Source organism: Hylaeus anthracinus, unplaced genomic scaffold (genome assembly GCF_026225885.1).
Source record: "Hylaeus anthracinus isolate JK02 unplaced genomic scaffold, UHH_iyHylAnth1.0_haploid 4, whole genome shotgun sequence".
Taxonomy (NCBI): domain Eukaryota; kingdom Metazoa; phylum Arthropoda; class Insecta; order Hymenoptera; family Colletidae; genus Hylaeus; species Hylaeus anthracinus.
The window spans coordinates 2,374,455-2,389,102 of record NW_026535289.1 but is presented as its reverse complement, the minus strand read 5'-3'; the positions used below and the strand labels follow the sequence as shown (position 1 = coordinate 2,389,102).

The 14,648-nt window shown below is 35.8% G+C and overlaps 2 protein-coding genes across 2 annotated transcripts; both read left to right on the top strand.

Moving 5' to 3' along the window:
• Positions 1-1,898: 1,898 nt before the first annotated feature.
• On the top strand, positions 1,899-12,106 carry LOC128894819 (esterase E4-like). Its single transcript, XM_054156832.1, has 12 exons — positions 1,899-2,550; positions 3,900-4,188; positions 4,531-4,716; positions 5,036-5,235; positions 5,321-5,477; positions 5,549-5,875; positions 5,953-6,097; positions 6,197-6,350; positions 7,558-7,698; positions 9,271-9,559; positions 10,311-10,496; positions 11,662-12,106. The coding sequence occupies exons 1-12, from the start codon at positions 2,416-2,418 to the stop codon at positions 11,922-11,924; spliced, it is 2,472 nt and encodes an 823-aa protein (XP_054012807.1). The 5' UTR covers positions 1,899-2,415; the 3' UTR covers positions 11,925-12,106.
• Positions 11,955-14,641, top strand: LOC128894534 (bile salt-activated lipase-like). Its single transcript, XM_054156322.1, has 4 exons — positions 11,955-12,102; positions 12,503-12,829; positions 13,525-13,669; positions 13,985-14,641. Exons 1-4 carry the CDS (start codon positions 11,955-11,957, stop codon positions 14,172-14,174), a joined length of 810 nt encoding a protein of 269 aa, XP_054012297.1. The 3' UTR covers positions 14,175-14,641.
• Positions 14,642-14,648: the final 7 nt, after the last annotated feature.

Here is a 14,648-nt window from a genome sequence, read left to right as displayed (position 1 = left end):
ACGCGTGTTACATTTTAACGATACGATTTAGTCATTGTGTACTCAACCCGAACTCCTAAACTTAACCTATCCTGCGGTTACCCTTTACTGGGAGATACCGATTCCTGCCGATTCCTCTGACTTCGCGTCAGAGTCGTCTGCACTTTTTCTAACAACCTCACAGTTCGAACTTTACCCTACGGTTACCCTTTACTGGGAGATACCAATTCCTAGCAGCTACCTGACTTCGCGTCAGAGGCGTCTGCGTTTGTCTCCAATAACCAAGACAATCGAACACCTTAACCTACGGTTACCCTTCACTGGGAGATACCGATTCCTGCAACTATCTGACTTCGCGTCAGAGTCGTCTGCATTGTCTAATCTATCCTCAACCTTCGGCACCATTGATACACAATAATTAATAGTATTGGTCCAATTCTCAAATCTATCCCACTCGCTGGGCTCACACGCGCGTCGCTATCGCCCTGGCTCGTAACAACATATATATATATATTTTTTTTTAATGTATATTTCTCGATTACGCCGATATGGCTTGACCAATCGAAATGAAACCTGTTGCATCTTGTAGAGCAAGTCTCCGGAGTGGTCCCATTATCAAAAAATTTTGGGATTTCTCATTTTTTACCCGTTTTTATTTTTACAAAAAACCGAAAAATTTTGTATTGCTTCTTATTCCGAAACGAATTAACCAATCGGATTGAATCTTCTTGCATCTGGTAGGGCTCTATTGCCTCTTAAAAGCTTTAAAAGACATTTGACCTACTCCCATTTTTTACCACATTATTTACCACTTTTTATCGCAAAATTGTACTATTTCACGTATGTTCGTGAAATAACGTTTCATCGGACATGCGCGGCACGCGACTCGGCGACGTTTCGACCCCTACGCCTGAGGGTGGACCACCCCTAACTTTGGGCCCACTCCTGTTCAGCTCCAGGGGTAGTTTTTGAAACGGGACCTTTTCGGTATTGATCTTTAGTATACCGACAACAAACCTGGTGAATTTCATCACCCTCTGATGTGTGGAAGTGCCCTTTCACGGGGGAGGGGGGGGTTGAAAAGTAATGACCTATTCCGCCCCCCCTCCACCCAAGGTGTGCCTATCAGGGGATTCCAGAAAATGCATTGAGCCCAAATTCGAGTCTGTAGTCCAAAAATTGTGGATTTCGGAGAAGGTGGGGGTTTGTGAGGGGTGGGTTTGTCCGAGAGGGATTCCAAGGGGTGCATTTTGTAGAGGGCATCAAGGAGAGTCACCCAAAAGGTTTTTTTGATTTTTTCACCCTCTTCCGTCACCCCTGGACCCTTTCGAAATGCCGTTTTTTTGCACTACCCCATTTAGGGGGATGAATTAACCCCCTTTCATCAACCCTCGTCAATGCAACTTTGCAAACACCCAGAGGACACTTCAAAACCAAGCCTCACGAAGTTTCTCGAAGATCGGTTGAAAACTCTTATATTTATGACGTTTTGAAAAAGTGTCTCGAATGTTTTGACGTTCAGTGTAGATTGCCATTAAAAAGAGTGAAATAAAATAATTTTTGGAAAAAAAATATAACCGACTTTGAAAAAATATTAAAATTGCACTAAAAAGTATGAAATAATTTCTATTTCATTTATATTAAATGATATTCAATAATGTATTAAATTTCTATGTCGTTTATATTAAATTATGTTAAATAACCCTTTCGTAGACGGCGCAAAATAAAAAATTTTTAATTCCTGCTTAAGTTAGGTTTTGGTGAAGGCGGTAATGTTGAATGCTATTAATGTATACATGTATGTACTTCGCTACTGCTCGCGAGGAATGTGCATATGCAATAGTTTTTTTGCGTAATAACTATAAATTGGAATACATATATTCTATCGTTTCTATCGCGTACGAATACTCCAGATATAGGAATCTTTTATTAAGATATTAGGTATTTGCAAAAGTTTCCATCGTTTGAAATATGTGACCGGTCAAAGATTAATATTGCAGAAAGATCAAGCATTATCACGTAAAGAGTTTGTGATAATTTTTTTCATGTTAATCCGTGTAACTTAATTTGACGATTAGATTAAATTATGAAGATGTTTGAGTAGTAGGGAACGAAGGATAGTGGAGTATCTCATGAGATGTTCGAGAAAGTCGTAAATGTTTGAGAAGTATTGAATAGATTTGTCGCCAATGATGAATAATGGATTTATTCCGACACTCCACGACGTGAAAGTTATAGTGCATTTTTCATATTAACTATAGTCGCAGTGACAAGTGCAGACAGGACAGGTGGTGATCTTAAGCAGATATATAATCTTAATGAAATGAAGATAAGATAATATATGGTTAAGATAAGCTCGCGTTAATAGGACACATTATTTAAACCACAAATTTTACGCAGAGTGCGGTGAAGTGGTGTGTCGGCAAGGCATTAATAATGTACAAACCTATTGTTACTCTCAAGCAAGGTAAAGCACGCGGTGCTTCCGTCCAAGGTGTTCTAGGATCATCTTATATTGCATTTCACGAGATACCTTTCGCGGCTCCCCCCGTTGGAGAACTCAGATTCAAGGTAGTAAATATACTAAATATACTATATAGATCGGGGGTTGGCAAATTATAGTTTTAGCGCAACCACACAATTTTACGGTCACCCACATTTTTAGATACAAGTTCGCCGCTTCTGAATCAAATCGTTTGCAATTTTTAATGAAATTACAACAACCCCACAATTTTACGGTCGTCTACATTTTTAAACACAAGTTCGCCGCTTTTGAATAAAATCTTTTGCAAATTTTAGTGAAATTAGCGCATACTGACACATTAATCACGAAATTTCAAAAGAATCCGTTAAGTTTTGCAAGACTTGGATATATTTTTCACGTCGTCAAATGCATACTATTTAGTCAAAAACATATTTTGTATAAAAAAACATCTAAATGCTTCACAATAGGATAATAATTAGTAAAATCTCCATTATTTTTAACACATTTTTCATTCGTTTCGGCATTGAATTACATAACTTCTTCGGGGTGTTATGGTCGATATCATTCCAAAAGACTTGGATTCAGCTTCAAATTTTCTGTTGCCGAATAATGATGACCATTCTTATAAATTGTTCAATAATATATTTGAACAAAATGTTTCAATTAACAGAATGGTAATGAGCACGAGTGGTATTAAGACGATAAATATGAAATTATATTATTCACACTATTTCGGGATTATCTTATGATATGTCTGCCCTCTTCGCCCGCTTAAGAGATAACGCCACTATATCAATTTGGTAATATCAATTTCTTTTTTTTATTTTAAATGATACGTTCGGGTCTTTGAAATAAGATACACTCAGTTTTACAGCCTGGTAAAATGTTTAAGACATTGTCATATGAACAAAACAATAGCACTTTGTAGCGCGCCCCGAGTATATGCGACGACTCAGGCATCGGATGAAAGGGTAGTAGTGGATTTTCTTATAAAATAAAGCCCGTTTATAAAATAAAGAGTATGAAATTCATTGTCGAAATATTCGTGTCAGTCGTTTATTAGGAATCGGTTTAAATTTTAAATGCAATGAATATTTTATAGAAAGTTCTTTTCACGACTTCCGGGGGAATTGAAGTCGTTCGTAAAAGCAGCATAAAGACGGCAACAAAACAATAGAAGTTTAAGTCTCTTAAAAATAATCAATGAGTATTAAATTGTAGATATTGCGAGAATATATGGTTCAGATCTTATTTCTCACCACCGCAATTGCTTATACGTCGTTTACAATACCGATACGTGAAAGGGGGGCGTGTGCGATTATAGCTGTTCGATCTGCAACGATTTATTGTAATGATAACTTTTCACTCGAAACACGTACCAAACGTATAAAATATTGATTTTCACTGATGATTTACATTTCTTTCGAACAAATAGGATCCAGAACCACCTGTTCCATGGACTGGTATCAGAAATTGTACTACAGCTATTGGAAAGTTCTGCGCACAGGCTGAAGATGCTACGCCAGACTATGTTTTCGGGAGCGAAGATTGTCTTTACCTGAATGTTTATACCAATTCTCTTAATCAATCAAAACCAGTGATATTTTGGATTCATGGTGGTTCGTTCAAATCAGGAGCCGGAAGTTTCAAGATTATAAGGCCTGATTACTTAATAACAAAAGACGTCGTCGTTGTTACAGTTACATATAGGCTGGGTGCATTCGGTTAGCTGGACTTCCATTTAGAATTTTAGAATTTTATAAGGATAACTACGTACAAAGTTTCATCACTAGGATGCGGATATAATTAATTATAAAGTTCAAACTTGCACAATATTCAAACTTGCACAAACAGACCTATTTATGATTATTACTCTATTATCATATAATTTCATTATATTATTTTATGATTAGTGTACGTATCGGCTATTCTCTTGCGAACTTTGCGTACTATCCGTAAAATGCATACCTTACGTGCATGGAATGCATACGCATCTTGACTCTTACTTGCATGAACATTCACACACTATCTCGAACCGAATCGTAATATTTATTGAAATTTTGAAGGTTTCCTAAACCTGGGACACCGAGTCGCTCCCGGAAACCAGGGCTTAAAGGACCTAATTGCAGCGTTGAAGTGGGTCAAAGAGAATATTGCCAAATTCGGAGGAGATCCAAACAATGTCACGATCGCTGGACAAAGTGCAGGCGGAGTGCTAGTCCATGCTTTAACGGTGTCACCGAGAGCGAAAGGTATATTTATGACTTCTTACCTATCTTTAGATGATTAGTCTTTCTACTAATTGTCAGAATATGATTAACGCGTTGACCGCCACTCATATATGAGTGACAAGGATTTTTATCGAGGAATAAATTAACTCTGAAAACGAGGTGTCGAAGATAATTAATTTGAATAGGATTGATATGTTCTAAAGTGGTCGCAAAAGCAACAACCACCACAGATGTTAGATTACGTCATTTAAAATTGTATAGAAATAACACTTATGCTCGTGGGAATCTATTCGAATCGGGTACCTATCCGATAAAAGTTACACTCATCTTTTCTGTTCAGGACTCTTCCACAAAGCGATCATGCAAAGTGGATTATTGACATGTAGCTGGGGTTTCGGGCAAAGTCATCCAGAACGTGGTTTCAAACTTGCGGCCGCTCTTGGAATAAACTCTAACGACCCCGAGGAAATTGTTAAAGAAATGCGCAAGCTGTCCGATAAAGATATCGTCTTGGGTTATCAGAGTATACTCACAAAACACGTAGGAAGCATTTTTTACAATGTCTCGTGGCATTCATGAAAATTGTAACGCACTGGAAACGTAAATTCTTCTGATATTTTTGCAGGAGAGTCAAATCTACGAAATGGCGTTTGGAGTGAATTACGATGATATAGCGGAAAACCCAGTTTTACCCTTGCACATTGACGAATTAAGTTCAAACGACGCCAGTATTCCTGTCTTGACTGGATACCTCTCATATGATTGTATCATGTTTTTCAATGGTAATTTCTTTTTGAAACAAGATTCTGGCGTATCGGCCACATTTACATGATTATTATATATCTCGATATAGATAACGGAAAGGAAGCAGTGGATAATTACAATCGTTATCTACCTGACTACGTGAAAATCTTAGGGAGACATAAACATTTAGGCTCCGCGGAACTAGAAGAATTAATGGAGTTTGTCAAGGATCATTATTTTAACGGACAGCCAATTAGTAGTAACATGATGGAGCAGTTCCTACGTTTCGTAACCGATATTTATTTTACCGTTCCCATGAGGAAGTACATCGAGGATCGCGTGAAAAGGACATCCGCGCCTACGTACTTGTACAAGTTTTCGTACGTCGGAAACGAAATGACATTCACAGATCTTTCAAAGAAACGTGTTGTAAGAGGTAATATTGTGTTATCGTTTGTCTAATTACATATTATGATATTAGAACGAAGGTGTTACGTTTAAAATAATGTTTAGGATCATCTCATATGGACGAATTAGCATACATATTGTACTCGCCTCTTTGCAAAATTAAGAGCCTCGAACCACCACCGGTTGGTACGAAGGATAGAGACCTGATTGAATTTTTGTGTACGACGTGGTCCAATTTCGCTAGGACAGGGTAAGTCGTTCGTGGAACTTCAGATACTCCATGATTCGTTTCAATGTCGATGTTTTAAATATTTTTTGAAATTTAATGGAACCATTATTTTCAATGTAGGCATTGTACTCCATGTCAGGACGGTGTTATCAAGACCACTTGGAATCCTGTGACGAAGGAGGAACGTTGTTATTTAGAAATTGGTGAACGTATCGAGTTGCTACCCTATAAACCTGATGCGTTTAATTCAATTTACACTCTCTTAGACGATTTATAATACAACAAAACGTCGTATTAAGAATAAGTATTTATGCGAAACCCATAAAATTATAATGCATCATCTTTGAATACACATTTTTTATTTGTTTAAACATTTGTATACAATTAGCAATAAGAATGAAAAACCATATCATGTCATTTTTATGTTTAAAACATATTTAGTTATTTATCCCGTTAATGGCTGTACTTGTGTCAATAAAAACTTTGTTCCTATAAACCGCATGATCAAAATTATCTATAATAATATTGACTCGCGTCCATGATATTTCTAACGCAATCAAAGCGAAGATGGCAATTTAAATTATCACACTTAATATAGTAATGGACTTTATGAGTATATAATTAGTCTTTATCAGATCATTATCTTAAATCATTCACGAGATTTGAAGAAAGCTGCAGACCGCTACTATCATTGTAATTTATCATTGTAATTTGGTTAAGTACCAAAGGTTACTGTACATAATCGGTTTATATCATGGAAAGTTTTCGTTGGAAAAATATCGATTTAAAGATGTTATTAATTTTGACTACCAAATATCAATTTCCAGATACCGGTGTCTCAAAGACTTCACATATTTCTTATTATACTATTTTGAAAATATACCCGTTTTTAATCGTGATTCGTAATTCACAAGTTGTTTGAAACAAAACTGATATCTTAAGAAAATTATGAAGTTGCATAAATATTCGCGGTTAGCGGCGAACAATATCTTCAGATCGATATCTTTATCAAAGTCTAATATCCATCTGAGTTTCAAACAACAGGAAATTACAGGTTCTAATCGTAGCTGATACTACGATAGAATCGGCGGTTTACCTGTCGCGTGAAGCAGGAAACGTTCATGACCGTATTCAGATTTTTACGGTAGAAACTGTAAACACACGCTATCATACTTCAATATGAAGGTTTCGAGAGGTCAATCAAACTACTTAAGTAGATTTCTGTTTCTAACGCCTCGTTTACATACATTATTGGTGCAACGGTATAAATATGCATCTTATATCGTAATTCGCATATTCGCGATTAAAAGTTCGAATAACGCGGATCGTCCTCGGAGCACTCTTTTGCAGATATTTTGTCTTGTGCATTAACGTATTCGTATCGGAACGTTTATAGGTAAAATTAGGATACGTTCGCGATAGGGGATAAACAATCTCTGTGCGAGATACAGTCAAGTCTGGTTAAGTTACCACTGATTTAGTTAACAATGGATAAACCGATAGTTACTGTAAAACCAGGTAGAGTACAAGGTATAGGCGTCGAAAGTGTCCTAGGTTCTTTTTACATCGCTTTTTATGAGATACCTTACGGGATTCCGCCCATCGGAGAACGCAGATTTAAGGTAATCGATTTACTAGATCTATTAGATTAAGGCGTCTGGCCACCCTGAGCGCTCGCCAGATGGGTACTATTCTTAAAAAAAAATTAATTAAAAAATTAATCAAGTAATCGCAAAAATCCATTGCTATTCTTCAGATAATATATCTAAAAGTAGCGTGTACATACCTCAGAGCAATCGGACCGCATGTTTACTTTCTTTTGGGATTATCTCGAAACTACATTTTTCGAAATAGTACAACGTAAATTTCGTAAACTATAGGTCCGATTGCTCTGAAATTTGTACACACTACTTTTAGATACATTTTATGAAGAGTAGCAATGGATTTTTGCAATTACTTGATTAGTTTTTTTTTTTTTTATTGACGATTTTTCTCGTGAAATTTCGGTGGAAAATAAAAAAAAATTTCTTCGACTCACCATAATTTTCTAAATGGTAAAAAATAAATCCAATTGCTACTCTCTTGCGATAAACTCCAGAAACAATCTAATATTTTTTTTTTCTTTTTCACATGCAACCTAAAGAATATAATGATGGGACAACCACGCGCGTTTCGTGCCGAAGTGCTTCACCAAAATTTTCGAAACGACGCCATTTTTTTTTGTTATCTCAAAAATTTTTTCATGTGTTCATGAAACCGTTCTTTAGTATCTGTCAAAACATAAAAATATTTTTTTCTATACTTTCGCATTTATGAATTTTTTAAGAATAGTACCAATCTGGCGAGCGCTCAGGGTGGCCAGACGCCTTAACTTAGATTCATCCTAGCAGATTATATTCGGATTACTGTCGTTTAGAATATTCTCAGGCGGTTCAGGAAAATGTATAGTGTTGATCTACCTCTGTTAAATAAAGGCTTTTTCAGAAGTGGGCGTTGAGATCCTCTTTTTAATAACAAACTACTTTCTCCTGTTTAAGCGTACCTTCATTTCAAATAAAAGGATAGAATGTATTCCAATCATTCGTGTTTTATTAAAAAAACAATATCCTAAAGGTCGCTTTGGAAAACCCTTTAGTTTAAGAAGTTACATACCATCTCAACTTTCAATGAATTGTTTATTCTTCTGATTGAAAATCATTCTTTATAATATGGAGAATAAAGCTCGTGGGAACCTAATTAGATTGCCTTTTCCATTCTGCCCATAAAACGGGTTTAATGGTGGAAACACCCCTTCGAAATAATTCTGGTTATTTATTCTAGTATCTTTGAAACCATTCGAGATACCGAACAAATTTTATATATATAATGTAGTTGTTGTTAACAGGGTTCTTGACCGTCGATTTTGGTCAAAATCTAAAATTGTCTATAAAAATTATTTTTCACTTCCTCTGTCAAAATTAATATTTCGGCGAATAACATATAGCAGCAATTTCCATTATCTTTAAGGAAAAAATTACTAAAGGAAAAATATTTGTTTCTCGAAAAAAATATATTTGATAACAATTTCATATCTTATGGAGATGTACAGCTTTTGTTTGATATATTTTTTTTAAGGTTCACTTATTTCAAACCATATTTCTAATCGACACAGTATTCATTTTCATTGAGGATTTATATTTTTGTTTGGAACATAGGATCCAGAGCTACCACTTTTGTGGATGGGTATTAAAGATTGTACAGTACCCACCGGAAAAATATGTATTCAAGCAGGGGAATCACCACCCTACAAAGTAATTGGAAGCGAGGATTGTCTTTACCTCAACGTTTACACCAAATCCGTGAGTCAATCGAAGCCAGTTATGTTTTGGATCCACGGGAACGGTTTCACGTCGGGGAACGCTGGTTTCGATACCGCGAGGCCTGATTACTTGCTCGAGAAAGATGTCGTTGTTGTTACAGCTAATTACAGACTGGGTGCATTCGGTTAGCTATACTTTCCTTTCGAACTCAATTACTTTGCAATTATTGATACGAACAATTTCTTTTGGAAAATTATAAAAAGATATCGGCTAAGAGATTGAATGATCCTTACACAGCGATACAGAGAAATAGTAATGAAATTTTTAACTTCTTAGGCATGATGAAGCCCTGTCTTTGGTAATTAACTGAGTTATAAGTATGAGTTATAAATGATTATAAAAGAGATAGAGTAAAAAATATAATTATGTGATTAATGGCAATGGTCATGATATTCATAATCATTTTACTTTCTGAGGTCTCTGAAGTGTCGATAGAAACGATTGTGTAAATCTATTCCACATTGATCGAAAAAATGTTTTGATATTAATGTTTTTATTCTATAATATTAAGCACTGACTTACTCCAGTGTATTGTAAAGAAATCTTTCTGGAATACTGTGTAGCATAAATTGCATAGTTTTATAAAATCTTATTGATTTAAAGAACACTTTTATTTAATATTTATTTCTAAGGACAACAAGTTAAGCATTAACTCACTTACTGCATAATATTACAAACAAATCTTACTAGTGATCTTTACCAAGGATGATCTTTACCACGAACCAGAAACGTTGAAAGTTTACTTATTATTTGCCTGTATCGCTCTATATGTTACTTAAAATTCGTCCACCTGTTTCTCAATAACATTATAAAATATTTGATCACCTTTATCGCATAATTAACACCGAATCGTAATATTTATTGAAATTTTGAAGGTTTCTTAAATCTTGATCATCGAGCTGCGCCTGGGAACATCGGCCTGAAAGACTTAATCGCAGCTTTGCAGTGGGTCAAGGACAATATTGCGAATTTCGGAGGGGATCCAAAAAACGTCACGATTTTTGGTCAAAACACAGGAGGAGTATTAGCTCATGCCTTAACTTTGTCGCCGAAAGCGGAAGGTATACCTATCATTTCTTACCTATTATTAGAACTTAATAATTCTTTAATCAACCGTAATCATTCCAAAGAATTCCGAACTTCTTAAAATGACCCGTCCAATAACTAACAAAATTTCTTCTAATCTTCAAGGTACAAGCATCATGTAAAAATAAAAGTCAGAACTTGCGTCCATTCCCTTGAAATTGATTTCCAAAGAATACTTCATTTTCGAGTAGCATGACAATCTAACAACAAGCCTTATATTTCCAACCAACGCCTTTCTGCAAAGTGTAAAAATCTACACTAATGCGCAAAACTTGCCAGACAAACTTTTAAACGTTCACCCTGCAGATGGGCTTGAAGTTGGAAGCGAGTTTTAAAAAAAATCGACATTTTCCTAATTTGTTGCCATTCACGGGAGAAAAAGACATCAAAACTGTGTCGCCTCGATGCCCTGGACTGTTGGACATGTAATCCACGCAACGTGACAACGTTCCACCCCTTACACTTGGGGGTGGACCACCCTTACCTCTGCCCCCCTCCCTTCAGCTCTGAGGGCAGTTTTCGAAACGGGACCTTCTCGGCATTCATCCTTAACGTATCGAGAACAAACATCCGATGTGTAGAAGTGCTCCCTTACGAAGGGGGTTGAAAATTTGCGAGCTGTTCCACCCCCCCCAAAGGGTGCCTATGGGGTGCACGGTATGGGTGATGGCATTTTCTGGATGAGGAGAGTTCAGAGAATGCATTGAGTCAAAAATCGAGACCGTCGTCCAAAAATTGTGGATTTTAGAGGTAGTGGGGTGTTGTGAGGAGTGGGTTTGTCCGAGTGCGATTTCAAGGGGTGCATTTTGTAGAGGGGATCAAACAGAGTCGCCCTAAATGTGTTTTTAATTTTTTCAACCCATTCGATCATCTCTGGCACTTTTATAAGTGATGTTTTTCGACGCTCCCCTCTTTAAGGGGGTGAATTAACCCCTTCGCATCAACCCTCGCCCATGTAACTTTACACACGTCCAAAGGACACTTCAAAACTACTCCTCGCGGAGTTTCATTCCAATCGGTTGAAAACTTCCATGTTTTCGAACCGCTTAAAAGTTTGTTCGTTAAGTTTTGCGCGTTAATGTATTAAAATTGAAGAAGAAAAGTATCACAGTACATTTTAAAATTGTCCTTTCACCTCAGGGCTCTTTCACAAAGCGATCATCCAAAGTGGAACTATAACGTCTAGCTGGGCTACTAAACAAAGTCGTCCAGCTCGCGGTAGGAAGCTTGCATCTCTCCTTGGAATAAACGCTACCGACCCCGAGGAAATGATTGAAAAGATGCGCAAGCTGCCTGCTAAGGAAATCGCCAAGATGCAGAATCGTATTCTCACAAAACAGGCAAAACTTTTTCTCTTACCGTGTCGCACAACCGTAAAATACTTAAGCACACGACAATCGTAAGTTCTTTCTACTGTTGCACAGGAGGCAGACATGTTCGACCTACCCTTTGGAATAAATTGCGACGAGGTAGCGGTAAACCCTGTGTTACCATTGCCACTTCATTATTTATGGGCACACGACAGTGCTGTTCCAATTATGGCAGGATACACGTCGGGCGAATCCATCATGTTTTTCAATGGTAACTTCGATTCCAAGCTAGTTTAGAATACGTATTAACGATAAACCTTACAATTAGGGAGGCAGCTTCGATGACCTTGACTTGTGATAACACAAGATGGGCTTAGACAAAAAATCTCTCACTATCTCTGAACTTTTTGAAGAAAGAATTTTTTCGAAGCAAATTGCTATAAAGATTTCTCAAAACAACTTTTTTTTCTTACATATTATTTTGAAGATTACTTCTTTCTTGAAATAAAAAAAAAATAACGAAATATTTCTATTATTTCAAATGAATTGATATTATCTTTACTTTCAAACAACTGTATTCAAAATAACGATTCCAAGTAAATTATTTCAAATAGTTACTCTTATTTCAATTAAAATTTGCCCAGGTCTGATACGATGATATCTTGTTTCAGATAATAAAAAGGAAGCGGTGGATAACTACAATCGTAATCTACCCGAGTACACGAAACTCTTAAGTGGGTTCAAAGAGTTAACACCCGCGGAAAACGATGATTTATTAAAAGACGTCAAGAATCGATACTTTGATGGACAAGCAATTAGCAGGGATAAAGTGGACTCGTTTCTGCGTTTGATGACTGACATCTACATTGGCATTCCCACCAAGTTATTCATTGAAGATCGTGTAAAAAGGACATCCATGTATACTTACTTTTACAGATTCAAGTATGTCGGAAATGAAAAATCGTTGACGGAACTCAGATCGAAACGTCTAGTCAATGGTATTTATATTTTATATACAGCGTAGGCTAATTAATTGTTACAAGTAATAATTACGTCAATACCATTAGAAAAAGAATATCAAGGGAAAAAGGTGAATGATTCAAGCATTTATGCATTCGACAGTTGTATTATTTTTTTTTAAGTGGAAATCCATATTTCTTTCCATAGATTGAACGCTTTCGTCATACTATGTATGTATCAAAGTATAAAGATGAAATAGTAGCAAATTATTATTTCACGAAATATTTTAAATAAATGCTTTATTAAAGAAAATGCTTAAACACATCGTACATTCTACACATTTTACATAACATTTTTTAATTTTTCATTACATGATTAAGGTGATCTATGGTTATTGTTGCACCTTGCGCATATATCGATGTATGAAGTGTTGATAACGTTGTCACGAAGCGTTTCAGCATCTCCTTCATTGAAGACAATTATTTATAATATCTCGTGCAATAATTATTTTTGTACCACTTCACTGTTTTAATTTTATATTTTTAATGAGAATAATAAATAACGAAACAATTTAATGCACCATTGAATTTATAAAAAATGTACGGTTCTACAAATATACTGCTCTTTGAACCTATCATCTTTTTACCATTCATATTTGGTCCACTCTGTATTATGGTTTGTATCCACAACAAATGTACGGACTTCGAAACATTGAACATTTCAAAATTTATAGAGGCAACTAATGGGGACGAACTGCCGTATCTGTTCTACTTGCCTTCGTGCAAAGTTGACAATCCTGAACCACCAGCTATTGGCACGAAAGATAGAGTTGTTATGGAGCGTATGACAACCATGTGGACCAATTTCGCTAAGACAGGGTAAGCCATATGTCATTTGTAAAGTTAACATTTGACGTGGAGTATATTATATTTAAAACTCACAAAAAAAATTTACATGTCGAATTGAGTAACCTCCTCCTTTTCGAAGTCAGTTAAAAATTGCTCGACTTGACGTAGAAGGATTCTTATGGAAATTGACATATTTTATTTCTGTTTTATTCGTAAAGTTGACATTTTACCTGGTCATATTTCAATTTCGCAAAAATTCCTCGACTTGGCGTAGAACGATTCTTATGAAAATTTAAACGTTTCATTCTGCTTTTTAAAGTGATAAATTCAATATTTTTAATGCAGGCATCCAGCACTACGAAGGAATGATTTAATCAAGACCGCTTGGAAAGTTGCGGCTAAGAATGAGTTGAATATTTTAGAAATTGGCGAAGAGTGTGAGTTGATAGTCACGGAACCGCACGTGTTAACCACCAAGGAAAAGTTCACTATCACTGCAGAATCGAACGAAGAAATTATAAATACGTCAGAGTAAATTACATGCACCGCTGAATGGGTAATGGCAAGCATACCTTCCGTGTGTGTATACAAATTGCTCATTGACAGATTGTCAGTAATATATATATATATTTCATGCGGTGATTCTGCAGGCTAAAGAAAGACAAAAATAAAAAATTATGAAAATACGTTTGAGACGTTAAAATTTCATAAAATTTTGCCTTTATTATAGGAGATACAGAAGAAGTTTATTTAACATCTTTGTGTAAAATTTAAATCTTCTTGAGATATAGTCCAAACGTTTTAAAATATGTGCACAAATTACGAATATATGAAAAAAAAAGCAAAAGACTACAAGTAGTAACCATCATGGGACTCATAGAAGAAGATATAAAAAAAATCTTTGTTTTATAACAGCATGTATTTAATAATACCTTTGACAAAAGCTGGTCAAGAATTCCAGGCTATGGTGGTGATAACCTAATAAAGTTGATGCTCTCCGTGTGTTAGC

Bases quoted from the DNA above. Each gene is read 5' to 3' on its own strand.
- LOC128894819 (XM_054156832.1), top strand. From the start codon at position 2,416: ATGTACAAACCTATTGTTACTCTCAAGCAAGGTAAAGCACGCGGTGCT. The intron at 5,876-5,952 runs GTAATATTGTGT...AATAATGTTTAG, and splicing joins AAAGAAACGTGTTGTAAGAG to GATCATCTCATATGGACGAA. The intron at 7,699-9,270 runs GTAATCGATTTA...TTTGGAACATAG, and splicing joins TCGGAGAACGCAGATTTAAG to GATCCAGAGCTACCACTTTT.
- LOC128894534 (XM_054156322.1), top strand. From the start codon at position 11,955: ATGTTCGACCTACCCTTTGGAATAAATTGCGACGAGGTAGCGGTAAAC. The intron at 12,103-12,502 runs GTAACTTCGATT...ATCTTGTTTCAG, and splicing joins ATCCATCATGTTTTTCAATG to ATAATAAAAAGGAAGCGGTG. The intron at 12,830-13,524 runs GTATTTATATTT...CAAAATTTATAG, and splicing joins ATCGAAACGTCTAGTCAATG to AGGCAACTAATGGGGACGAA.